General features: G+C 47.7%; 1 protein-coding gene across 2 annotated transcripts in view; it reads right to left on the reverse strand.

Annotated features, from left to right (window-relative positions):
- Positions 1-1,365: 1,365 nt before the first annotated feature.
- The window catches only part of LOC142576562 (Golgi-associated plant pathogenesis-related protein 1-like), a 29,669-nt gene continuing 5,132 nt past the window's right edge, over positions 1,366-25,902 (reverse strand). Inside the window, exons 2-5 of one of the 2 annotated variants that reach the window (XM_075686737.1) lie at positions 19,293-19,381; positions 17,219-17,362; positions 10,459-10,588; positions 1,366-1,766 (exon numbers count right to left, since the gene is read on the reverse strand). In XM_075686737.1, coding sequence (XP_075542852.1) covers positions 1,492-1,766; positions 10,459-10,588; positions 17,219-17,362 — 549 coding nt within the window. In that variant the 5' untranslated portion in view covers positions 19,293-19,381 and the 3' untranslated portion in view covers positions 1,366-1,491. The remainder of the gene's footprint in view (positions 1,767-10,458; positions 10,589-17,218; positions 17,363-19,292; positions 19,382-25,902) is intronic. The other variant, XM_075686736.1, reaches the window with a different exon arrangement.

The raw sequence follows: 25,902 nt of genomic DNA on the forward strand, positions 1-25,902 counted from the left end.
GGAAGGAGGAAAGAATTAATTGTTCGTGAATAAAAGTGTCGAGAATATTTGCCTGAATGCGCACGAGATGATCAGTTGTAAACCGTCCTTTTGAAGAAGTGCACTGGTAAATACCAAACAGTTATTTTTATTCTAGGCAGTCTAGAAGCCGCCAATTAATCATTTTACGAATACGATACAAAATAAATGTGTAAACGCTATACGCTAGTAGCTGGCAACTGAGGATGTATCTTTACTACCGTTCAAAATGAAACAACGGCTTCTTTCATCTAGCTAGGAGGTGCCCGACAGCCCAAGCAGTTTTGTAAAGTGCCAGCAATGTAATGTGTGTGTCGGCACGGATGTTCTCAATCGTGCCATACTAGATTATGTCAGCACCCAGTACAGAGCTCTGATATACGGTCAAGAATCTTTTAAGCTCAGTTATCCTAAAAACATGGTTGGAACTCTAAACCACGATGCTTTTATGAGGCATGGTGTAATGGGGGACTCCCGAATAATTTTGACCACCTGGGTGTCCTTAACGTACAGCCAATGCGGAGCACACTGGTATTCTTGCATTTGCCTGCATCGAAAGGCGGCCGCCATGGCCGGGATTCGATTCCGCGACCTCGTGCTTAGCAAAGCAAGGACCTAGCCAATAAGCCACCATGGCGGGTAAATTGCATAACGCTGGTGTATTTACATTGCCTCAAATTTAAATGCGACGCCTGAAAATACAGCACGGTGGGCACATATTCAGATAGCAGTTGGGTTTTATTGTCAAAATTCTATCCAAGTCCTCCTGAATTCGAGTAAATCATTTGCGTCGCCATCAACTAGACACATGCGCTTTGTGTCACGAAGAAGTTTGATTATAGAAGAATCCTTGCCTGGACCTATATTCTTTTGTTATAGTGTTTTGTCGTGGTAAAAAGAAAGTCGCCATTTCTTCGGCAAGGGGATGCCGCTGTTGTGTTGTGTCAGTGTTGTGTTCTGTTGTGTCATCCTGGAGCGGGCATCCAGGGTGACGCTGGATGCCCGCTCCTGAAGGCAGTTTGCCCAAGTTTCTGGGCACGCCTAGTAAGAAGAGAGCCCTTGTGTCTCTCTTCTTGCTTTACTGTATAGAAATTCTACCAACTTTTTTGCTCCCTGCTGCCATTTTGCAAACAGTCTCTGGCCACACTAAGCTGTTTCAATGAAGGTTTTTGGACCTAGCCTTTCTTCTTCTCGGGAAACTAAGTCACTCTTAAATCTAGTCGCGGTACCTATACTGTCATTAATGATTTAATTTTGAACACAACCTTACTCGGACGTATAGGAGCGGTGTTGAAAAAGTGAGGGTTCAATGCTGCCAAACGCATTGAAAAGAGAGATATTCGTTCGTCTGAAGAATATACATATTTAATGTGTGCTGTAAAAAAGATACACGCACCAAACCCCACAGGATCAGCACTCTGTACAACCAGCATCCCATAACATCCCCTTCACCTCTCGGCAGTTCCGAAGTCTTTACACTTTGACTCCACTACCTTTGCTTTGTTCCATTCCGCCATCGTATATTGGCCTTGGGCAGTTCGATCGAAACTGACCCATAATGTTTCCTCGGGGCTTGTAGTTGGACACAACGAACACTTTCCCGTCTGCTGACTTAGCGACGCCAGTTCCCAGCCAGCGGCTGTTCTTCCAGATGACTTGAGTGAAGTGGCCTGTTCTTGGGTTGAAATTGTCGCTATCGTAATTATGATACTTGATCTCGCTGTACCATGAATCTACGGGAGCACTTCCTGAAAAGTTCAAATGTAGACAAAGCAACAAGGAATCAGTGGAAGAGAAGGCCTCAATTTATTATTAGTAACAAAAATATTCCTATTTCACGGAACCAGAGTGAACACTCCAAGGCGCTATAAGCCTCGTCATCAACCTGTCTTCTGCATCACACACACACAAAAAAAGAAACTCAGTGTCCTTCCACTTTGTGAAGAAGGATTACCAGCGAAGCTCTGTATGTGGGCCCCTTAATGGCGAACACCGTGGGTCGGCCCGGCATTGCCAGTTTGCGACAGCGGCCCACGTACGGGATGTGCTTAGCGCCGGCTTCACCGCTGACGCGGTTCGGGAGGCATTGCACTACCTTCGGGATCGCCCACGCATGGGGTGTGTTAGCGCCTGCTTCACCTCCGCCGCGGTTCTGCCCGGCATTGCACTATCTTCGGGATTGGCCCAGGTATGGGGTGTGCTCAGCGCCGGCTTCACCTCTGCCGCGGTTGGGCTGGTATTGCACTATCCTCGGGATCGGCCCATGTATAGGGAGTGCTTTACGCCTACTTCACCTCCTCGGCGGCTTGACCCGGCATTGCACTATCTTCGGGATCGGCCCACGTATAGGGAGGGCTTAACGCCTGTTTCACCACCGCCGTGGGTCGGCCCGGCATTGCACTATCTCCGGGATCGGCCCAGGTATGGGGAGTTTTCTGCTTACCGCGCCAACGACACGAAAATTTCCTTGAATGACAGAGGTATACTACGTTCACTGTAAACAATATATACTGGGTTTGGGAAGAAGAAGAACCTACCAGGGCGGACGGCTGAATATCGGCTCCCGCTTTGTTTAATGTTTTTGGCAGGTTCTTTTGGCTGCCTCGTTACACAATTGCATTATTCGACGCGGTTGGTCGCAAGGAACCGGAGGACACCGAACTTTCACCAGTGGGTGCTTTTGTGACTTTCACCGAGCTGTTTTCTGGTGGACCACGCTGGTGCGCCGCTAAACCTAACACGCTCAGCCTAAAGGGAGAGCGGTCGCCGCTCGGCGAGACGCTCGGCGAGACGCGGTGCTATGGCCTCCAATCCAAGCGTGGTGATTGTTGAAGACCGCGGAGTGCTCGGGCTGGGTAACAGCGCTGGGCAAAAAGTAAAAAGTGCGGGATGACACGGTGTGCCCCAATGGCATCCAGAACACCCTAGTTATTTCCACGCCGCATGAAGCGAATGCGCGCGCCTACGCCAGGATCCAGAGGATCCACACTAAGGAGGGCCCCTTCGACGCGGCAAATACGTGGCAGCATCAGATGACACCTGAAAGGGAGTGGTGCGGGCGGTGGACCCTGAGATCAGCGACGCCGATCTAAAGGCACTCATTGTCAACCACCACCGAAACCCCGAGGCATTAGAAGTACGAAGAATCAAGAAGACCCCCACGATCGTTGTGCTCTTTGAAGGACAAAGGATGCCGAATAACGTGGTCTGCGGGACGGTCATATTGCCTTGCGCCCTGTATCGCAGGCAAGTAGACGTTTGCTACACGTGTGGAAAGCTCGGCCATAGAGCAGACGTCTGCTATAACGGCGACGACAAAAGGAAATGCCGCGGTTGTGGCATGGTTTCCCCACCAGAAGATCATCAGTGCGACCGAAAGTGCGCCATCTGTGGAGGCGCGCACCGGACGGCCGGCCGCAGGTGCAGCCAGCGCTTCCAGGTGCCGTACATCGAGCGTCGGAGGCGGCGGCGCGGGCGGCGCGGCCGGGAGGCGCAAATGGCTACAGGATCACGTGATGCCAGCGTGGCATGCGAGGCCCCCTGGCGGAGCCTGTCGGCAACGAGAGGGCGCTCCCGATCCAGCGGGCGCCCCGTCAGCAGAGCGCGCTCCCGTTCCAGGGGACGCTCACGCTCCAGTGTTCGCATCCAGGAGGGGCCTACCTGGATGGACAAGGTCACGGAGACGACGACTGGAAAGAAGGGAACGCATGGTACACTGCCAGAGCAGATGGAGGATCCGCGTCTTGCGGCTTTAAAGCAGGAGAACGCGCAGCTAAAGGCGGAAATGCTTAAGTTGAGGGCAGACCTCAAATTGATTCGTAAAGCACAGAACGGTCATGGCAGCACATCGCGCGCACCAGCACTAAAACCAGTGCTGGGTCAGGCGAATCGTAAGGTGCCCCCTCCCGAGTCGACCAAGGCTGCGGTGGAGCTGATGGAGGAGGCGTCCGTGTCGGCTTCCATGCCCGCCGCGACCATCGCAACAGGATCGCTTGCGGAACTCCTCGATCGATTAGCGGAAGCGATTAAGCACAGTCCGGAGCAATCGAGCAGCAATCCGAGACCATTAAGAAACAAACTGAGGCCATTGATACCCTCAACCGCAGAATGGGGATTGGAGGCTAAACTTGTTGACGCAAGCAGACTGAAGGTGGCCGGTAAGGTTAAGAAAGCACATCAGGATTCCGAGGCGTCGGGCAAGTGCAACGCGCTCAAGGGGATGCTAATTAAATAGAGACGCTATGGCAGACAACACAGACAAATTATTTGTGTGGCAATGGAACTGCGCCAGCTTTAAGAGGGGCAAGGCTTCGCTGCAACAGTTTTTGAAAGCACAAGCGGACAAACCGCATGTCCTGCTCCTACAGGAGACCCTTTGTGAGGAGGCGACCTTCTCGGTTTACCGCGTTGTCTCGACGAGAGAAGACCGTAGGAGAGGGGTAATCACGATGGTTAAGACGGCAATTTCCTTCCAGGAGCACGAGATCACAATAGGCAGAGCTGATGCTAGCACTAGATTGCAGGCGCAGCTGATTGAGATAATCCCTAGTGACAGGATCAAACAGAGCATATTCGTTCTCAATGTGTACAGCCCTCCGACAGATGTAGGGTAGGGTAGGACTCCTAGGTAGGGCAATCGCCATAACGGGTGACAACCCTCTGATAGTGGCAGGGGACTTCAATGCCCCGGACATGGCCTGAGGTTATAATAGACAAACGGCGAAGGGAGTGAACTTAGTGAGCACGGCAGAAGACTGCGCGTTGACCCTAGTGGCGGACCCCGCTTTCCTGCGAGGATAGGCACCTCAGTCTCGAGGGACACGATGCCAGATCTGGCTTTTGTTAGAAACACTGACGCAGCGTGGACTAACTTGCAAGAAAATTTAGGGAGCGACCATCACATTGTAGCGTTATGAATCAGGATCAGATCGGCCCTGCTTAGGATATTTAAGTACGTTGATTGGGATCTCTTCCGAAAGATACTGGACGAAGATGAGTCGGAGTACGGTGCACTGGAGGATCTACTCGCGCAGGTCAAGAGAGACGTTGAAAGGGCCACCAAGGAAATATCCACGGAACTTAAGACCCCCAGGATGGACGCGCGCCTGGCGCATCTCCTGGAGGCCAAGAAGTCTGTGTTGGAGAGGTAGAAAACGCAAAGACTAAACCGCAGGCTGAGAAAGAAAATCGCGGAGCTTAATCGCAACATAGAGGCACACAGTCTGGAGCTCAACAGACAACAATGGAACGAAGCCTGCTCTGCATCAGAAGGGCGAATACGCACGGGGGGAAAATGAAACCTTCTTAAGCACCTGCTCGATGATAAACAGACCAAGCATAATCAGAGACTCGCCGTAGATAGACTTGTGCATAAGCAAAAACAGGGGATCATTCCGATACCGAGACCTCCGAGACCTGGCAACGAGGTATCTTCCTGTAGGGAAGGATGAACTACGGGAATGCCCCCAATACGTGGGGGAAGACGCCCCAAAGGTCGATGATCCGTTTTCTGAGACAGATATCAGGGAGGTGCTCCACAATCTCAATGGCAGGTCGGCCCCTGGGCCGGATGGCATAACCAACCGGGTTTGAGGAACCTGGGCGACCGGTCCATTAGCACCATTGCAAAGGAAATCAACAAGGTATGGGAGGAAGGTAGTGTTCCGGACTCGTGGAAGCAGGCGACGGTGGTACTGATTCCTAAGCCTGGAAAGCCCCCAAGACTGGACAACCTCCGGCCCATTTCGCTCACGTCATGTTTAGGTAAGGCTGCCGAGCACGTTATACATAACAGGATCTCAAAACACATAGAGTGCGAGGGGTTGTTCTCCTACAATATGGTAGGGTTTAGACTATCTCTTTACACGCAGGACGTCATGCTACTGCTGAAAAGACAGGTTATTGACAACAGGACTAGAGACGTCAGGGACTTTCTTACACTATACTTGTCCAAAGCCTTCGGCACCGGGTCGCACGTCTTCATCTTAAATGATATTTCGGCATTGAACTTGGGAGGTAGATTTTTCGCGTTTGTGGAGTCCTTCCTGAAGGGCAGCACGGCGGTCGTCAAGGTGGGGCAGACCAAATCAGAACCATTCTCGCTAGGAAACAGAGGCACGCCACAAGGGGCGGTGGTCTCCCCCCTCCTGTTTAACATTGCAATGCACGGACTCTCGGAGCGGCTGGCCGCCGTACAAAACGTGGACCGACGGCATTACGCCGACGGCATTACGATCTGGTGTCCTGGAGCTTCGGAGGCGGCCGTGGAACAGGCGCTCCAAGAGGCCTTGGACGTGACCCAGTCCTTCCTGGAGAGCACGGGTCTCCAACTCTCCCCGACCAAGTCAGAGCTCATGTTATACAGACCGCCAAGGCTCGTGCCGCTCTAGCAGATCCCCAAAGATGTCTACACGCGCGACGGCCAGAAGATCCCCAGGGTGAATTTGATTAGAGTTCCAGGATTGTTGTTCGATGCCAGGGGCTCTAATGCCAAAACCATTGCGCATCGTAATGCCAAAACCGAGAATATTCTCAGAATAATCATGAGAGTCTCCAATAAGAAGGGGGGCCTAGGCGAGGACAACCTACTTAGGGTGCATCACGCTTTTCTTATGAGCCACATCAACTATGTGGTCTCGTCACTGCAGTGGACTAAGACTGAAAGAGACAAACTTGACACGTTGATGCGGAAAAGGGTCAAGAAGGGACTGGGTATTCCGATCACGGCGAGCACGGACAGGCTAATGCAGCTCAGCGTTCATAAAACCACCCTCGAACTCAGAGGCGCCACGAGCGGTGCAGATCACGCGGATTTCGGGCTCCAGCGCCGGTAGGCGCCCCTTGGAGGCGGCGGGCTTGCAGCCGCGTTACAGTCACAGCGAGGCGGTTCAGCTGAACGAGAACTCCAGAGGGACCTACGTCGTTGGTCCCTTCCCTAGAAACGTTCACCCACAGCATAATGCGGGCAGGCGAGCAGCTCGTGCCAGGGCGATATTGAAGAAAACGATCAGCATGGAAGCCTTCGTGGACGCAGCTCAATATGGGCGCTCCGGTAAATTCACGGTCACGGCGGTCAGCGAAAAGGGGCGAGCTCCTATCTGCATCCTCGGTAGGCGCTGTGACGGCCGACGTGGCATAACAGGTGGCGGTTGCGTTGGCGATGCAGGATTCAAAAAGGCCGTATATCTACACTGACTCACGCGCGGCCGTCAGGGCTTTCGCTTCGGGAATGGTTGCGAGACAGGTGGAGGCGATTCTGAAAAGCAAGTCCAGAACTAATTGTGACCCCGTGCATTATATTATATGGTTCCCCGCTCACATGGGCGACTACGTACTGCCAGGCCACCCGAACCCCAATGAGATTGCTCACCGCCGTGTGCGAGAATTAACGCGCCGCGACGGCGGTGGGGCTACATTGGATCCGGAGGAGCTCGGCCACAGCGACCCTTTATTAACCTTTCATGAGATCGTCTCCTATTTTAAAGAGGAACGCAGGCGATTCCCGCCTCCACACCCGAATCTATTCAGATCTCAATCGATCACGCTTGGGATGCTTCAGACGAAGTCATATCCCTCGCGGTTTCTTGAGCAAGATTTACCCAGAAATTGACCCACAGTGCCCGGATTGTGGGGAGGAGGTTAGCACTCTATCTCATATGCTCTGGCAGTGTTCTGTGTTACGGGACACGTCCTTCACCAGCGAATGGGACTGGGACGAGGCCACATCTAGTACGGAACTCAAGCTCCAGTCCATGGCCATCCAGAGGGCCTGTGAAAGAGCGGAGAGGCTTGGCCTCCCGATTCCGACATGGGAGCAACCAGCGGCGAGCTGGGGGCCCCAACGGGTCTCCGCCGGCTAGTCCCTCAGAACCTCAATAAAAGTTCATTGTCTGTCTGTTTGCACTGGGTTTGAGCTCCTATTCTCCCTTGCTACCTCTCAGAGAAAACTGTAGAGGTGGTAACATCGGGCGGTGTAATGTCTTAGTGATGCTAACTGTGAAAATGCTCCCTATAGTGTGCATTGCTCCAAGCATCGATGATATGCAGCAGAGGTGTTCGAAGTGGTGAAGATGAAACAATAGTTTTGAAAGCTATTTTATTGCACATAAAGCACATACGTATCATGAGGTCTCTACTGTAGACCGCCTGGATGACTCTCCCTTGAAGCGAGGTTAATGCAAGGTCTTAACAACAAGCATATTATAAGGAACGAACAAAAACGAGCTCACGAAGGAAGTTAGTTAATTCTCTACGGTTCGTAAGAACCAGCACGCACGGTGGTTCCCGAAAGCAACACAAACATAAATTGTTTAGGATAACTCCGTGTTGGGCAGATACAGTAGCACTCACACGTGATGCTGCAGGTTGCGGGATCGCAAAAGTAAACGCGACGGATGACTCTTTCTTGAAGGAAAATCAATAAAGCTCGTGCTTGAGACCAATTTTCATGTGTGAAGTTTGACGTACCTAATCGTTCGACGTATCTAAACTTCACGCTCTTGTGATTCTACGAAATAATCCAGGATTGTCGCTCGCGAATGGCTTTTCTTTTGTGTTGGACAACTTTTGTTTGCGCTCTTATTATTGCAGTTCTTGATTTTTTTTATCTGGCCGTGTCGCTCATACATTTCGTCCCAAGCAGGATCGACTTAGTGAAGGTATTTGTGTAACATCTACATGAATTTTCACGCGATAGCGTTAACATACCTGTGCCGCAGAAAATGCGGCCTTGACTTTCGCCGTGCCGCGAGGCGTTGGACGTTGGGCGTTGTTATGGCGAAAAGAATGTCAAACCACACATACCTAGGCCGTTCACCTGACGCAAGGAATTCACTGAACTAATTAATTTTCTGAAGCTAAAATACATGAAAAAATTATAAACTACGACGTACACGCAACCTACAGACATGATAGCTCTCGGATTGCAATTTCAATAAAACGACAAAACATGAGTATGTTACGCGAAAACTCAAACCCCTTTTCTAGCGTTTCTACACTGCACACACGGGAGACGGCATCCGCCATTTGCGCACGGTGGCGCGTAAATATCTCGGAGTCCACGGAGCGTCGCGCCCGCTTCCTTGAAACAGTTCCCGATGGCGCTCGCCTCCGCCGCATCGCGACCCATGCAAGAGGTCGCGTTTCGACAAGAAAGCCCGCCTTCCTGCATAGAGTTCGCCACGAGCGTTTCCCGGTAAACATTACGAATACATACGCTGCAGTTGCCGGGAAGCGTGAGATGCCGTCAGGGATCTTTCAACGCTGTCGTGTTCCACTCTTAAAGGAGAAGCTTAAGCGTCCTCCAAATTTTGTTTTGGATTTTATTGATAACAAGGCGAATGCTGAACGTGCCTTCAATGTTCCTCACGGTTTTTCAGTGTCATCATCACCCCTCACACAGCCTTTACGTGCTCGTTCCCACCTCTCCCCGTGCCGAGTAGCACGCTAGAGCAACCTAGCTCAGGCCGACCTCTCTGCCTTTCTTCTAATAAATTTTCTTTCTACGTATCTATTGCAATTATTGACTTATAACGTTAACCTGATGTGGCGGTGCTGTCTTCTTACACCTATATTTTCCAAAATGTTTATATACTGGCACTTGATAACACTGTATCCACATCTGCCTTTTGTCTCTATCATGTCGTGTTTTCAAATTACGATTCTCATACAGACCCTGTGGATAGGCGCGGGCATGGCATTTCACGATAAAAGCGGCCATGCCCGGGAATTGCGTAATGCGTGCGTAGACCTAAACGTAATGCGGCCAAATAAGCTTGCATAGCTGCAATGCTATACAGCTTGACTTCGGTAAAATACATTATCTCTGAAGGGAACTAGATATCAGCGGAAAATATTATTTCGTTCCAACCTATTTTCACTGAATGACTTACGAATACTAACTCTTAATATTACAAATGATTTTCATGCAGACACACTACATGACAGAAGAGTGACTGGTTTACATGCCTTCCACACATTTTCACGATAACGGTACCAAACATTGCCCTTTAAAAAATCGAGGCATTGAGTGAGGACTCCTCACTTTTTCACCTTAAACCATGGGAAAGCAAGGAAGAATTAAACGCCTTCTCATAGAACCGCTGTTAACTAATAATAAATACACAAGCTCCCGTACTTCCGTATACAATACGCACACATTATCAATGGGATCATATCTAGGCACGATACCATAATCGGAAGCAATAATGGAACTGGATAGTAGTGGAATATGTGGGTGCTGGCTCAGCAAATTTTAAGAACACTAGGAGCACTCTGAAACACTCCCCGAAACAACTTATCATATTGGACACAATATATAATACGCATGCATTGCAAGCAGCTCTAACTACCGCTAATGCTGTACTTCACAGTTGTTTGAACACAGTTTCGCCTTCATCATATTGAGTACAATGGAACGATACTTGAATGTCTGTGGCTCACCGTTAACTTCGAAGTTGGGGTCACTGTTGTAGGACATATAGATATTCTCTCCGTACGGCGATTTGCTCCTATGCTTGAACTGTCCCGTTTTGGCTAGCCGTTCAGCCCACGCTTGGGCGTAATTACTTAACTGAAAAAAAAATGGCGAGAAAGGGTCTCATTGTGATGTGCGCGTGGCACTTTGAAAACCTATGCACAGTTCACAAAATTCATCTCATTGAATATTCAGCGTTTCTGCAGATCTGTAAAATAAAATTCGAAATTATTTTTATCCTGCTTTTACCTATGCGATTCTCTCGGCCGCGCCCTGGAGCCGCTTCTGTCACCGTCCTTGCCACAGCGATGTAACAGCGCTGTCAAAGTACCAATATGAATCACGGATCTATGTTCGAGAAGACTAGGGACGAGAAAGGAAGTTAACCGAGGGGCCCGAATTTTATTAGTCATATCATGAGAAGCCAACAAACGCTGACACCAAGGACAACAATAGGGGAAATTACTTGTTCCTAATAAATGAAATAAAGAAACGATATATTAATGGAACTGAAATTCGATGAAAAAACAACTTGCCGCATGGGGGGAACGATCCCACAACCTTCGCATTTCCCGTGGGCTGCTCTACCAACTGAACTACCGCGGCGCCGTTTCCCCACCAACTTTCTTCGGTGTTTATGTTTCCTTGTAGAAGCCTGTGAGTTTTAGCCAGCGCCACCACTCACGGACGTGGCGGCGGATCTGGAACATCCTTCCTGTCGTAGGCGTCAAGAGAACGTGATCTTTTTGGCTGAAGGCGAACAGCTAATCAACCCACACATGCTACCTGAGGGCATCAATGTTGCCGGATTCAAGGCCCTCGTTATATAATAAACGAGAAGAAAGGAGGTTAACCAAAGCGTCCGATTTTCATTAGCCATATCATAAGAAGCCAACAAACACTGACACTAAGGGAAACATGCGGAAAATTACTTGTGCCTTACAGGTTTGTGCTTAATAATAATAATAATAATAATAATAATAATAATAATAATAATAATAATAATAATAATAATAATAATAATAATAAGATTGGGTGAGGGAACAAACGCTAGTTAATGACATTTTAGTTGAAATCAAGAAAACAAAATGGGGGGACAGGGGCAGGACGTAATGAGGAGGTGTAACGAAGAAGAGTAGCCTACCTGCGCCACAGCACCATCGCTACCGGCATGAGCTCGTGGTGGCTGTCCTTCGCCGAGCACTTGTGACGGCTACCCGTTCGCGCCCGTTGCTAATAAATCTCTTAGCAAGTGGTGAAGGTGCTGGGTTTCGACTACCCTGGAACTTCAGAGACCCACTCTACCCACCATCATGCCCGACGATACACGCACACCTTCAGCTCCTCCAACGGTGCCGGCCACCTTGGTTTGTGCCGGTGCCTTGCGTCAGCGAGATCCCCCTATCTCCTCCGGCACAAATGACAAAGACGTTGAAGATTGGATCTCGTCTTATGAGCGAGTGAGTGCCCATAACCAGTGGGACGACGTTACGAAGTTAAGAAACGTCGCATTCTATCTTACGGACGTTGCGAAACTATGGTTTCTAAACCATGAAGCCGACCTAACTTCGTGGTTGGTCTTGAAGACCAACTTTACCGAAGTTTTCGGTCGGCCTGCAGTAAGAAAGCTTCGCGCAGAACAGCGTTTGCGCACACGATCCCAAGAGGCCGAGAGAACTTCACGAGCTACATTGAGGACATTGTCGACCTTTGCCAACGGGTGCATGCGTCGATGTCAGAGGAGGAGAAGATCAAACAAATAATGAAGGGTATTCAGGACGACGCGTTTCAAATGTTATTTTTGAAGAGTCCTCACACTGTCGCTGAAGTGATAGAATTGTGCCAGAGTTACGACGAGTTGCGCGGGCAACGGCTCGTCCCGACGGTCATTAAAGGTTACGAGTCATTAAGGGTCATTAAGATAACCGATAGTCATTAAGGGTTACGGACTGGATTACAAGGGAAGGAAAGCGTAGCAGGGGGCGACAGAAAGTTAGGTGGGCGGATGGGATTAAGAACTTTGCAGGGTCAACATGGCCACAATTAGTACATGACCGGGGTAAGTGGAGAAGTATGGGAGAGGCCTTTGCCCTGCGGTGGGCGTAAGCAGGCTGGTGATGAATAAGTGAAATAAAGAAACGATAAAGTAATGGAAGTGAAAGTGGATGAAAAACAACTTGTCGCAAGTAAGGAACTATCCCACAAGCTTCGCCTTTCTCCAAGATTGTGGGGTTCTAGACCTTCGTTCTTAGATAACGAGGGTCTCAATTACGGCAAAATTGATGGCTGCAGGTAGCGTGTGTGGGTTCATTGACCGGTTGCCTTTACCCAAAAAGATCACGTTCTTGTGACGCCTGCGGCAGAAAGATGTTTCACATCCGCCGCCAAGGTCTGTGAGCGGTGGCGCTGGCTAACACTCACAGGGTTCTAGTAGCAAACATAAGTATCCAAGGAAGTGGATAGAGAAACGGCGCCGCGGTAGCTCAATTGGTAGAGCATCGCACGCGAAATGAGAAGGTTGTCGGATCGTTCCCCACCTGCGGTGAGTTGTTTTTTATCCACTTTCATTCCCATTAATTTATCATTTCTTTGTTTCAATAATAAAGCAAAAGTAATTACCGCTATGTTGCCCTTGGTTTCAGTGTTTGTTGGCTTCTTACGAGAAAACTGGGAAGTTGATGTGTTACGTCGCGCACATTGTGAACGCTCCACGTGCTCGCACATAGTAAAGGAAAAAATTGGGCAGAACACATTTGTGATGACTATCCCAGTGTGTGAAAAACATTCTTTTCAGGATGAAAATAAATTTACTCTAGTCGTAATGGGTGTTTGTTGTTTCATGCAAACTTTATCCAATTTGTACACCGCGTACACTTAAGTAAATTGCGCGAATTGCAGCGAGAAACTATCAGAAATAATGGATAGTCCTTGTTTTGTCAAATTCGACAGAAGTACTAAAAGTCCCATTTTAGCTTTGTCGAGCCTATTGACGTAACTTGTGCGCTGAAATTCTGTAACTAAAGCTTTCTGGTCTCATAATGCCAGAGATCCCATTTGAACTATCGGCTAGTGATCGTAGACTAGTTTAACCTGAATTTTTTTTAGATTGCACTACCGTCGAGATCAACCCATACTCTAGTTGGGGCAGCAGGAAAGAATATCTGGTCTGACAATGTTACAAATAATAATCGCATCAAAATATGAAGGATGTCTTTACAAATGAACACCTAGCACAAGCGTGGCTCCAACTCGAGCCATATTTACACCCATCGCCTACCGCTGCTGTGGTAGGCCGAGTCCTTTTAGCAACCCTCAGCTATGGCTCTTGCAAGGATGAATTTGAGTTTGTCGCATCGTGATATTCATTCAGGCTGTGGACAGCGTCGAGCTTCTGAACATGATGTCAAACCATGGCACATATCATTGTTTTACGTCGTGCTTATTATCCAGATGAGAATAGCACACGGTGCCTGCTTATTATCCTTTCACTTACGCTTTATCTTCTCTTACTATTTCACTAACACTAACGTAAAACAAACTTCTGGTTATTTTTTAAGAAAGAACGATTGATATTTCTAATCTCTAATGTAGCTTGTGGTAAAACTGACGAATATATTTTGTTACTTGGTGTCCCATTAATTCATGCCCACCATAAACCACTCTGGTTGTTTGGAAGCAATGTAAGTTAGGGATCGAGTAGGTTGCATAGAGCTAGTAATTGTAGGTGTGCCAGATGCCTTATGCCAAGAATCAGGTAATAATTTGCCTTTTGCTCAAAATCCGCCACCACAGTGTTTTTGTAAATGCATCATTAGTAACGCAAGAAATTTTCGAATATTGTGCTTAAGAACAGTAGTGAGGTCAATATTTCGTGCTCCACCTGTTAATATGTTCTTTTCAGGTTGTGGTATTGCACAAAGACCATAATATTATGCAATATGGACCAACTAGCCCAACTGGTACAAGCTTTAATGATATGCTGGTGAAGTTCGCCAGGCTGTTCACCTGACATGCTACCCCATAATGCCTACCAAGCATTTGTAGTCTACAAATGAGATAACTTTCTGATGACCGTATCAAAACCTGTTAAATAAAAACTCATTCGAGCCTACGCACAATTATCCCATACAGTTTTCCCAACCAACTCATTTCTTGTAGCCTCGCTATGTGCGAAACGACGATAAACGATACGTTAAAGGGTCAATCAAATTTATATGTTTGCGTGAAGGTATGTTAGTACCTTCAAGAATGATTTGGCTTAGGTATCCATCTCCGCTACATCAAGAGAAGAGAGACAGAAAAGGGGAGGAAAGACAGAGGTTAGCCACTGTGACCCCCTCTGCACTGGCTTTCGAATTACCGACTGGCTACCCTTACCGGCTCGCTACACTTCGCTGGGGAAAGGGGTGAAGGGAATAAAAGAAGAAAGAAGAAAAAAAGACTACGAAAAATTCACACACTAACGCGATGCTACGCGCTACAACATTCAAAGACGGTGGCACAATTCACAAGTCCTTAAAACTTCAGCACAGCCCTTAAGGCGTTAAGCACCGAAACGAGTCTGGATCCGTGTCCTAGAACATCTTTCTTCTGTGAAGGGGCGATTGTCCAGGTGCGTGAATAGGCTATAGGCACCGGCAAGGAAGTGAGGACACCACTCTCTGCTGGCCATTTTGCGAGGAATTGATTGGGCCACGTGAGACAACATCGAAGACCACTCGACAGCGCTTGACCATATTATTTGCTTTTCGTTCCTTACACACAAAAGAAAAGAGAATATGTCGTGGCGGGAGGTGGCGATACCTTCGAGACTATTTTTCCACGCCGTTCCCTCGCACCCATAGTTTTCCCTTCCAGCCTATATTCACATTTATTCCGAACAGTGTGCGAATCCAAAGCCTGTTTTGTATATTTTCTGCTTCGTGTTAGACGTTTAGTTTTCTTTTTTTTTACTTTTCTGGTGGATACACTCCACCCGTGGCTCCAGCATCGTGTCTCCTAGACCCCCCTCGGCACGTTGGGGTTCGCGACCTAGTCAGCAATCCGTCTTTCCCCCCGTCTCTCGCAAGAGTAAAGGTTTTCACTCCGCATTCTTTCAGCGGTATCGTTTATGGTCGCTCACAGGGCCCCTCCTGTTTTACGCTCTAGACCGACGACTTGCACAGGCAGTGCTAAAATGATGCAATGTTAGCCTCTTCTCCCTTGACTGTTGGTCTCTAGCCATATTTAACATCTACTGACTTGCTACGAACACGCTCCAGTCGGACCGCACAACCTGCACAATTAGTCCAACTTTAATTTTGTGGCGTGAAATATCTTGCGCAGACCACTTGTTGCAAACAAAAAGGAAAAAGGAGGTTTCGGACCCACTACGACTGCCTTGTTCACAATGAAGAGCATAAAGTAAGGGTTTGTTATGATGATTCATGATGTGACTTAAGGATTGGGTGTGTATGGGGAGCATATTGCCTGAGTTATTATTGAGCGTAGGTGGCGTTGTCTGGATATTAAGACGCGCTCTCTATGGATTACCCCAGAGCCACAAAGCAGGCGTGCCGAAGCTTCCTATCGTCGACTTCACCACTCGCCTCTGCACAAGCTTTCGAGTTGCCTTCAACGCATTATCTCACCTTTGGTCGGCGAAAGTGGAACGCACTTACAGAACTCATACAATTTGAAAAAGTTCGCGACCCAGTTATCGATGACGATCAAATCGTGGCGTAATTCGATTTGAAATCGTTTTTCACGAGCGTGCCAACATACCTCACCGTCAAGGCGTGCACGTATGCGCTCGAATCAGACGAAACTCAACAGGAAAGAACCCCAATCGAAGTTCCAAACCTCAGCAAACTTCTGCAGTTCTGTGTGGGCATACCAATTTCACGCTCCAGAAGAACACCGTTGAACACGCCCATGGAACGTTAATGGGTGCTTCGATTTCAGTCATGGCCGCGAACTTCACAATGGAGTCTTTAGGGCCCCGCGCCCTGTTCAGCTTCACAACACGTCCAAGGATCTTTGCAGGTTACGTAGTTTATTGGTTCTGCGTTATTAAGCAAACGACATTGACCGCTTTTCTTTTCATATCAATAACAGAGCGCTGGGCATACAGTTCACGACGCAGGAAGAAGCCGATATATATGCATGTAATTAGGAAGTTAAGTCATTTCGATCTTATCGATAACAGACAAAATACATATTTTTATGCCAGGCGACTGCACTCTACACTGCCGTTCATACAAGCGCGCTCTCATGCGGAATAATTTGGAGGTGAGAAACGTGCCTAACCGTAGTTGGCTCAGACAAACCATGCTTCATACCAAAACGCCAAAAATGACGCCGCTGTTGAAGACAGCTTACTGGTAAGCAGGCATGTCCAAGGACATGACGTGTTCTGTGGTAACAAAGCCAACCGGAGGTGCAGCGCGTGCTGCGGAAGGATTATGGCAATTGTCGGCGGCTGTCGTTTTCTTTATATTTCAACGCACGTTTCCCTCTAACAATATGCCTGAGCGGCAAAGTACGACCACTATAAGCCGAATAATCACTAGTATTGTTATCTTTGCTCTTCTAGACAATTCACGCTTTTTTACTCAAATGCGAAAGCCTTGTTCATGTTTTGTCTGCGGCTCTATGCAGTACCGGTTAAGATTCTTACCATGAGGATTTGCAAGTCCTTCCTGTAGTCTTAATAATTTGAATATCTCTTCCAAGTGGCCAACTTACCTCATCGCTATGTTTGAGATCCGGAACGCCATGGATCCTCCTGTAAGAATTGTGCCGCATGCGACAGTGGTGCTGCACTTTGAGCATATAATCCGTAAATTCACCATGGAAGATCGTTGGCTCATTTCCTCCACCAGAATGCATCTGAATAATTCGAGTAGACGTGGTAATTAACTGACAAGTAGAATTCCTCCAATGCACCCTTACCACTACTATCTTAAGCTTCTATATTATGTATAGCAGTATTACGGCGATAGTGTCTGCGGCGTCATCTGTCAGCAACTTCAAGTGAGCGGTGTGTGTGCCCTACAAGCGAGCTAAAACGTATCTGTACGGTCGTGTATTAAAAGTTCCACAAGATCATTCGTGGTAGTATTGCAAAGTGCTCTCCGCACTTTCGTGGGACCTAACAGAAATTTCTAGGACACATAAAACGGACCATTTATTTTATGCCTACGGCGAGCGCATATTATGTGCCTCTGCCTTATGTAGCTATGATAGCAACACAGAATGAGTATCAAGCAAGCTATAACGAAGTGTCTGCCTAGCTTTATGCTATCTAGATGGGCTTCTCAAAACCGATTAATTGTTAAACTTTCACCCTACAAGAAAATGAGCGATGTGGGATGTTAAAAAACAAGCGCTGACTCCCGTTGACTTTTGTAAAACCTGATACATATGTATCCCAGTTAATTATAATGAAAAATTACCACTTAGTCCAACTTCCGGTTATTTCTAAACGAGCTACGCCTGTGAATCAGCATTTAAGGCATTGTTGAATTCAAAGTTTCGCAATACTGTGAAGCACATATTTGTACTGAAATAACCGATGCTCCTTTCAAGCTTGTAACATCATACATCGCGCGCTCATTTATGTTCGATGTTTGTTTTTAGCACTTGCAATTAAAGCAGCGGTGGATCAGTGAACACAACAATATAAAAAGCACAACTCCAGGCATTGAACGGCGAAAGCTCCATGCACTCTAAGAAGTCTCTCTAAAAAAACAAAACAAGACAAAATTATGTTTTTTTTCTTTCAGATATATGACAGAGCAGGCTACACCGCGAAGCCTTGTACCGATTTAACTGTAATATCACCGTGATATGACACTAGCAGAGAATAACGGATCCTTTACGCTATCTCACACGTAAAACGATACAGTTTTGATCAAGGTTACAGAAAGGGCTTGTAAATGTGTTAAGTTTCCTGGAAGCTGGGGCTAAAAGTCCCCCACGTGTGTACATCTGTGGCTTCATCTCACACCATCATAACAATGAACATTTCCTAGTTTGCAATGTGTGGGGTGTGTAATACTGCAGAAAATGACATTAAATTATTCGGCTGAGTCAGATTACAGAGCGTGTGTGGAACTAAATACGCCATTAAGCTTGTGAAAGCTAAGCATACATTTCAGTTCACTTACTAAACATGATATCTGGGCACTTTTTTTTCAAGACTTCTTTTGGAAATTTTGATGTAGTATAGAAAAAAATTTTGTTAACGTTATGTTACATGCTTGAAGTAAGCCCTACGTGCAGATTTGGCGCCATAGTTTTAGGCGTTATAGGCACGATGCTCCACGTTTATCTGCCTATTTCGGGAACGTGACGCAAAGGCTTTGTGTCGAAATTAGTCGTGCAATCCTAGACGGATTCTACCGTCCTCAGATTGCAGTCAAAGAAGTTGGATTCGTAACTCAATTGGAATCAAACGTTCAAGCTGAATGCTTTGTATTGAAAATATTGCCTGCAATGCAATAAACTTAGCTTATATTTTTAGTTCACAAGTGACAGGCGTTCATCTAGTACGTGGCGTATGCGCCACGATGTCGGCGGCTGCCGGATGATCAGTGTTTGCAGCATCCTTGCGCATATTTTCTGGCTTTCAAGTTTAGAGGACACCCTGTTGCAGCTTTGACCACAAGAGCAACAACACAATTCTTTGTTGTGCTGTCAAAATTCAAGCTGAAAGTTCTTGAATATTAGCCCCTTTAGCTCAGTTCTGGGCCCTGAAATTTGGGCGAGAATAAGGTACCTGATATTAGTGAGAGATCGCGATATCATTATATTTCACCTAGCTTTGTAGAACTGAAACAAGAGCACAGTTCAGCGGGAAATTCGGAATAACGATGACGATTCATACAGCTTTCACCTGGTTTTGGCCTGAAAGAGAGAGAGACAGAAGAAAGGTGAAAAGCAGGTAGGTTAACGAGAGGGAATATCCAGTTTGCTACCCACTCTCGGGAGAGAAAGGAGAGGCGGTAAAGTCACAGAAAAACAGTGATAGACACAAAAAGGGAGCACAGAAACGCAATCACAGTCGGTTACTGTCACCGCATCCAGTCACCGTACTGCGCAGTAGCACTTTCAGCATTATAACATCTCTTCAGGGTAGAGCCGCTTGTCCAAGTCTGTTGTTTTTAAGAAGATGCAGAAGAGCCCTCGTCGCCCTCCATTTTAGTGGCTTGTGATGCTGGTATTCTAAAATGATTTCATCTGTTAAAGGACTTTGGCCAAAGCGTACTATCGCGATTCGTACTATTGCGATATCGTACTACCGCGATCCCTCGCGATGCGAGGGATCATCTCATAAATTGTAGCGAGGACAGTCACAGAGAAATTGCTGAAGAGTTACCTCGCTACCATGACTCATCACAGGAGGGGTTGTCGGCCCATCCGATTCTGAAAGCAAAAGGCTTCATAAAGGCCACTCCTACCCATAATCGAGGAAGACGGGCAGCTTTGCGTCGGCAGAGTCCAGTTGGGATGCGAAGGCGGAGAGAAAAACATTGCTGGTACAGCCGGTTGCTTTGAAAACTTCATGTGTTCCACATGGATAACATGACATTACGGTTGAGCATTCGAAGCTTTCTAGTGGCATCTGTCCTTGGCAATGATATCGACTCCCCTTTGTCGCCTTGAAGAGCTGACCGAGCTGCGTTATCAGTGTGCTCGTTATCCATGACGCGACAACGACTGGAAGCCGCTGAAATGTCTGGTTGTGTCCTTTCTCAGCCAAAGTACGGATTAGTTCTCTTAATATCAAATACCATGTGTTCGTGTAGTCCGCGCCCCAAGGCTGATAATAAATACGGCAGTGGTGCCTTGGAGTCACTGAATATGGACTGTCTTCGAGGTTGTTCTTGGCTGACGAGACGAAGCGCAGCGCAAAGAGCCGCAAGCTGCGCGGCCGTCGATGCCGTTGTGTAGCACGTGCTGAAACTGGTGGTGGTGGCTGCCGCTGCGAAAACCACGGAACAATGGAGGAGCACTGGAGAGTTGCTGAGCGATCTGTATAAATATGCATGCGGTCGGGGTAACTCTCGTGCAAAAGGAGCAGAGTCAGTTGTTTACGAAAAGGCTATGACAGCTCAGATTTTTTCCTATTCCTGGCATGGTGAGGTGCGCTGGAGGTGGAGCTAAATGTCACGAAGGAATCGATGGCTTCGTTTTACCATATGATCTGACCACTTATAGAGATGACATAGGGTGTCATTGGTTGGCGAGTGAATGCCACCAGCGCACATTTGCCTGATACGATTTTAAGAAATTGGTTGCGGAGCTATAAAGCTGTCAGAGTACCAACATTTGAAGTCTTGCACGTGGCTGTGTATGTGTCAAACCTAAACTCCATGCGCATATGTCGTCTGCGCCGATGGATATATTGATGGCTGTTGACAGATCCTAAACGACACTAATAAATGTGAGGTTTAATAGGAGGGGGGGCTTCATCATCATCAGCAGCCTGGTTACGCCCACTGCAGGGCAAAGGCCTCTCCCATAGCTCTCCAACTACCCCGGTCATGTACTAATTGTGGCCATGTTGTCCCTGCAAACTTCTTTATCTCATCCGCCCACCTAACGTTCTGCCGCCCTCTGTTGTGCTTCCCTTCCCTTGGAATCCAGTCCGTAACCCTTAATGACCATCGGTTATCTTCCCTCCTTATTACATGTCCTGCCCATGCCCATTTCTTTTTCTTGATTTCAACTAAGATGTCATTAACTCGCGTTTGTTCCCTCACCCAATCTGCTCTTTTCTTATACTTTAACGCTACACCTATCATTCTTCTTTCCATAGCTCGTTGCGTCGTCCTCAATTTAAGTAGAACCCTTTTCGTAAGCCTCCAGGTTTCTGCCCCGTACGTGAGTACTGGTAAGACACAGCTGTTATATACTTTTCTCTTGAGGGATAATGGCAACCTGCTGTTCATGATCTGAGAATGCCTGCCAAACGCACCTCAGCCCATTCTAATTTATCTGATTATTTCAGTCTCATGATCGGGATCCGCAGTCAGTACCTGTCCTAAAGATGTATTCCCTTACCGCTTCCAGTGACTCCCTACCTATCGTAAACTGCTGTTCTCTTCCGAGATTGTTAAACATTACTTTAGTTTTCTGCAGATTAATTTTTAGACTCACCCTTCTGCTTTGCCTCTCCAGGTCAGTGAGCATGCATTGCAGTTGGTCCCCTGAGTTAGTAAGCAAGGCAATATCATCAGCGAATCTCAAGTTACTATGGTATTCTCCATTAACTCTTATCCCCAATTCTTCCGAATCTGAATACCTTCTGTAAACACGCTGTGAATAGGATTGAAGAGATCGTATCTCCCTGCCTGACGCCTTTATTGGGACATTGTTGGGGGGGGGGGGCTTAGTAGGCGTTCAATAACGCCTCGGCAGGTGTACTGTCGTTCGTGTGGTTTCGCCATCCACGGTACACAAAGAACGATCTCATAGATAGGCAACTAGAAATCCAATGAAAAGCTCGACACCCAAGGCCGGCAATCTCAAGAGCATTGGGAATAGCTACTTGAGATAAGTTATCGTACACCCTCTTGACCTCTAAGAACAAAGTTGCAGATTATCTTTTATTTGACTTTTGAGGTTGGGCATACGTAACCAGATCAACAACACTCTATAATGACGAGCGACCTAAACGAAATACAACCATGCAATTTAGAAACATGTATTGCGTCAGGTTTTCTATTATCTTTCCCACGCAGTTGGCCACCGCTATTAGGTGTTGTGAGGTTACTTCAAGCGGAGACTTGCTATGCTTAAGCAGAGGGACCAAGTGCCTTGTCTTCCATTCTTAGGGAATCACGCCATCTTGCCAGGATGCCTTGTAGATATCCAGCTATTCTATACAGGGACTTTCACTCGGGTTTCAGAAAGCCAGGTGTAATATTCCGTCTGGTTTCGGGGATGAAGAACGCCTGCTAGACTGAGAGCCAGCTTAATGAAGCCAGCTCCACTATAAAAGGAAGATCCATGCGGCAATCACGAGAAACAGTGATGTCTCTGGGGTCAAAAGAGCCCGGACTGGTTGCTTGGCCAGAAATTCTTGCACAATTCCTTTGCAACCTCAAGATCCAGCCGCTTCTGGAAGAGCGCTAGCGGTTTGGATGGGAAGCGTTGTTCTTGTAGAGAACGCAGACCGCGCATGTTTATCCTGATGTGGGAAAGTGGTTTGTGTTGTGGTCAGGGAGGAAGGGCGAGACGGCGAGACGAGGAGTCACATACACACACGTTTAATGGTCTCCTAGACGTGTTCTATCTCAAGAAGAAGAGCACGCGCTGCCAGATCACCGACCACCTGCAGTCACGGGGAACTATGTCTCCCCGCTTTCACTAGATGGCAGCATATACAGCACCTCCTTAACAGAGCAAACAAAGTTCGTGGCAGCAGGTGGCTTCACGCGCCTCTCAGTTCTAGTATGCATCTCTGCTACCCCGTCACCGATACAAAAATTTTCTGCGTTGGTTTTGCAGGGGAATAGCGAACTAGCTGGGTCCCGTTCCTGCGTACAGCACCGGTGTCGGTGTTAACCCAGTAGGACCGAGGCTATGGGGCTTGTACTGTGGCTTTGCACTAGAGGTCTGTCAACCAGACGTCGTCTCCGTAGAATAGCTCGGGCATGTCGCGGACTCCGTGATGTCTGTCGAAATCTTTGCTTTCACTTTTGCGGTACTGTTCTTCGAGCTTCCGAGGGCTATCTTGATCCGGTAGTTGGGGTTTCAGCTTGGTGGAACTAAGAGGAAGCTTGGTTCTTAGCCGATGACCCATCAGTATCCGCAGGGCTATACCTGTTCTTCAGAGGAGTGGACTTGTAAGCATCAATTAAGGGCCTCTCGTCTTTGTCATGGAAGTCTTGATGATTTTTACTGCATCCTCTGCAAGTCCATTGCTCTGAGGATAGTGAGGGCTAGAGGTAATCTGGTTGAAGGCATAGTCCTGAGCAAAGAGTGAAAACTCAGTCGATGAAAACTGTGGGCCGTTGTCGGAAACCACTTCCTCGGGAATTCCTTGACGTGCCAAAAATGACTTGCAGTGGATGACTACAGCTGCGGATGAAAGCTTCTCGGGCCGAGCCAGTTCAGGGTAGCTTGCATAATATTGTGTTGCTATCAACCGCCACTTGCTCTTATAGTGAAACAAGTCCATTGCAATGCGTTACCAATGTCTTTCTGGGAATTCGGAACCTTTTAGCCGAATTTTGCTGTAACTTGTGGTTTCGAAGCATTGCTGACATTCCTTCACCAGGGACGTGAGATCAGCTCCAATTGTGAGCCATCAGACACAATCTCTGGCTCGAGCAAGTATCTTTGTTATGCGGAAGTTTCCTTCATGTAACGGTCGTAGGAGTTCGTTTTGGCAAAAGGCAGGGACGACAACTCGAGCAGCGTAGAGGAGTAAATCATTCTCCAGAGTGAGCTGGTGTCGATGCTCGCAGAAGGATTTTAGGGCCACTGGTAAATCTCGCCTGGAGTGCCACTCTTTTTTCTTGCTCCACCTGCAAAGTTGTGCATAAACAGCGTATTTTGTTGGGACGCCTTTAATAATTGAAGCCAGTGCTCCTTTATGGGAAAAAAGGTTTCCAAAGAGCATAGAAAAGCTTCCGAGTTTTCTTTGAGCTCTGTGTCTTCTATTTATTGGAGAGGCGCTCTGGAAAGAGTGTCTGCGGCTAGAAGATCTGCCTGGAACGGATGCAATCTCGTATTGGTATCGCATCATTCTCATCTTTAGCCTCTGTAATCTGGGTGTCAGGTCGTCAAGGCTCTTCGAAGTGAAGATAGGAACCAACGGCTCACTGTCCGTCTCCAGCTTGAACAGCTTGCCGACAAGATAATCGCCAAACCTGTCACATCCCCAGGCTAAAGCAAGACTCTCTTTCTGAATTTGAGCGCTACGCTTCTCGGTCTCTGCGAGTAATCGTGACGCATAAGCGATGACAGAAAACTTGCCAATCATGTGCTTCTGCCGGATTAATGCATCAAGTCTGAAGGACGATGCATCTCCAGTGACGATCGTTTGTCTTGATGGATCGCAAACTCCAAGTACAGAGCGAGACATGAGCACCGACTGCCACCTGTCGAACGCATGCTTTCGTGGAGCATCCCAAGCAAACTCTTGCTTCTTTGACAGCAAAAGATTAAGTGGTTGCAGAAATTCAGAGAGATCGGAAACGAATCCGGCGAGGTACGTCGCCATTCTGCGAATTCTCCGCAGGTGTGTCATGTTTCTTCGGCTCTCCATTTTAAGAATGGCTTCAACTTTTCGTTGGGTCGTATTCCATCTCGGTCTAGCAAGCATCCAAGGAACGTGAGGCGCCGGACATTAAACACGCATTTGGTTTCATTCAGTCACTCCAGCCTTCAGGAGTCGCTGCAGCACATTTCTGAGTGTCTCATTTTGTTCATGCTCATTCGAACGCCAGATAAGGATGTCGTCCATGTGACAGGCAACCCCGCTGACGCCATGTAAAATGCATGACATCTGTTTCTGGAAGTGTTCAGGAGCAGATGCAATTCCAGACGGTAACTGGTCGAAATAGAAGTGTCCAAAACATGCGCTGAACGTGGTGAGCTTTTTAGAACCTTCGCAAAGTGAAATTTGCCAAAATCCAGAGTTAGCATCTATTGTGCAGAACACTTTAGCTCCATGAAAATGTTTGAGCGTATGCTCCACGCAACGGATAGGATGCCATTCTCTCAGAACATGGCGGTTTAGTTCTGCGAAGTCCGCGCAAACTCTCACGTCTCTGGAGGGCTTTGGGGCTACTATCATTGGTGTACACCACTCAGTCGGTTCGTCAACAGGTGATATGACGCCGAGTTTCCGCATTCTTTGTATTTCCAGCTTTGTCCTTTCGTATAAAGGGATTGGGATGCGCCGCGGAGAGCTGGCCGAGAAAGGTTTCGCTTCTGCTTGCAGCTGAATTCGGTGTTCCTTAGGCAGCTTGCAGAGTGCCTGGAACAACACTGGAAATTCTTTAGGATTCACTTTCTCAGCCATGGCCTTTAGAAATGTCAAGACCCGGAGTTCTCTGATGACTGGCTTGCCTAACAATGGAGTGCGGACCTCATCTAAGACTTAGACATCGTGAGTAGTCGTACAGTCGCGGTAGATGAGCTTGAGTTGTGCCACTCATGTGGCAGGAAGAACCTTTCCGTCTGGATGATGTAGCTGGCGAAGAGGAGCTGAGAGAAAGGCCTGTCCTTGAAGGTCTGGAATACTTGCTTAGGGAGAGCTCTTTCATCGGCGCCAGTGTCAAAGTTTGAATCTGCTGGCTGACCTTCAACCAAGACTGTTGCCTTCCACGTTCCAGCATCCGACGTCTTGCTTACTCCGAGGAATCCTGCTTCTAAATTGAGTTGTTGCGTTTCGACACAATCGATGCACC

This window comes from Dermacentor variabilis, chromosome 3, assembly GCF_050947875.1.
Source record: "Dermacentor variabilis isolate Ectoservices chromosome 3, ASM5094787v1, whole genome shotgun sequence".
Lineage (NCBI taxonomy): Eukaryota > Metazoa > Arthropoda > Arachnida > Ixodida > Ixodidae > Dermacentor > Dermacentor variabilis.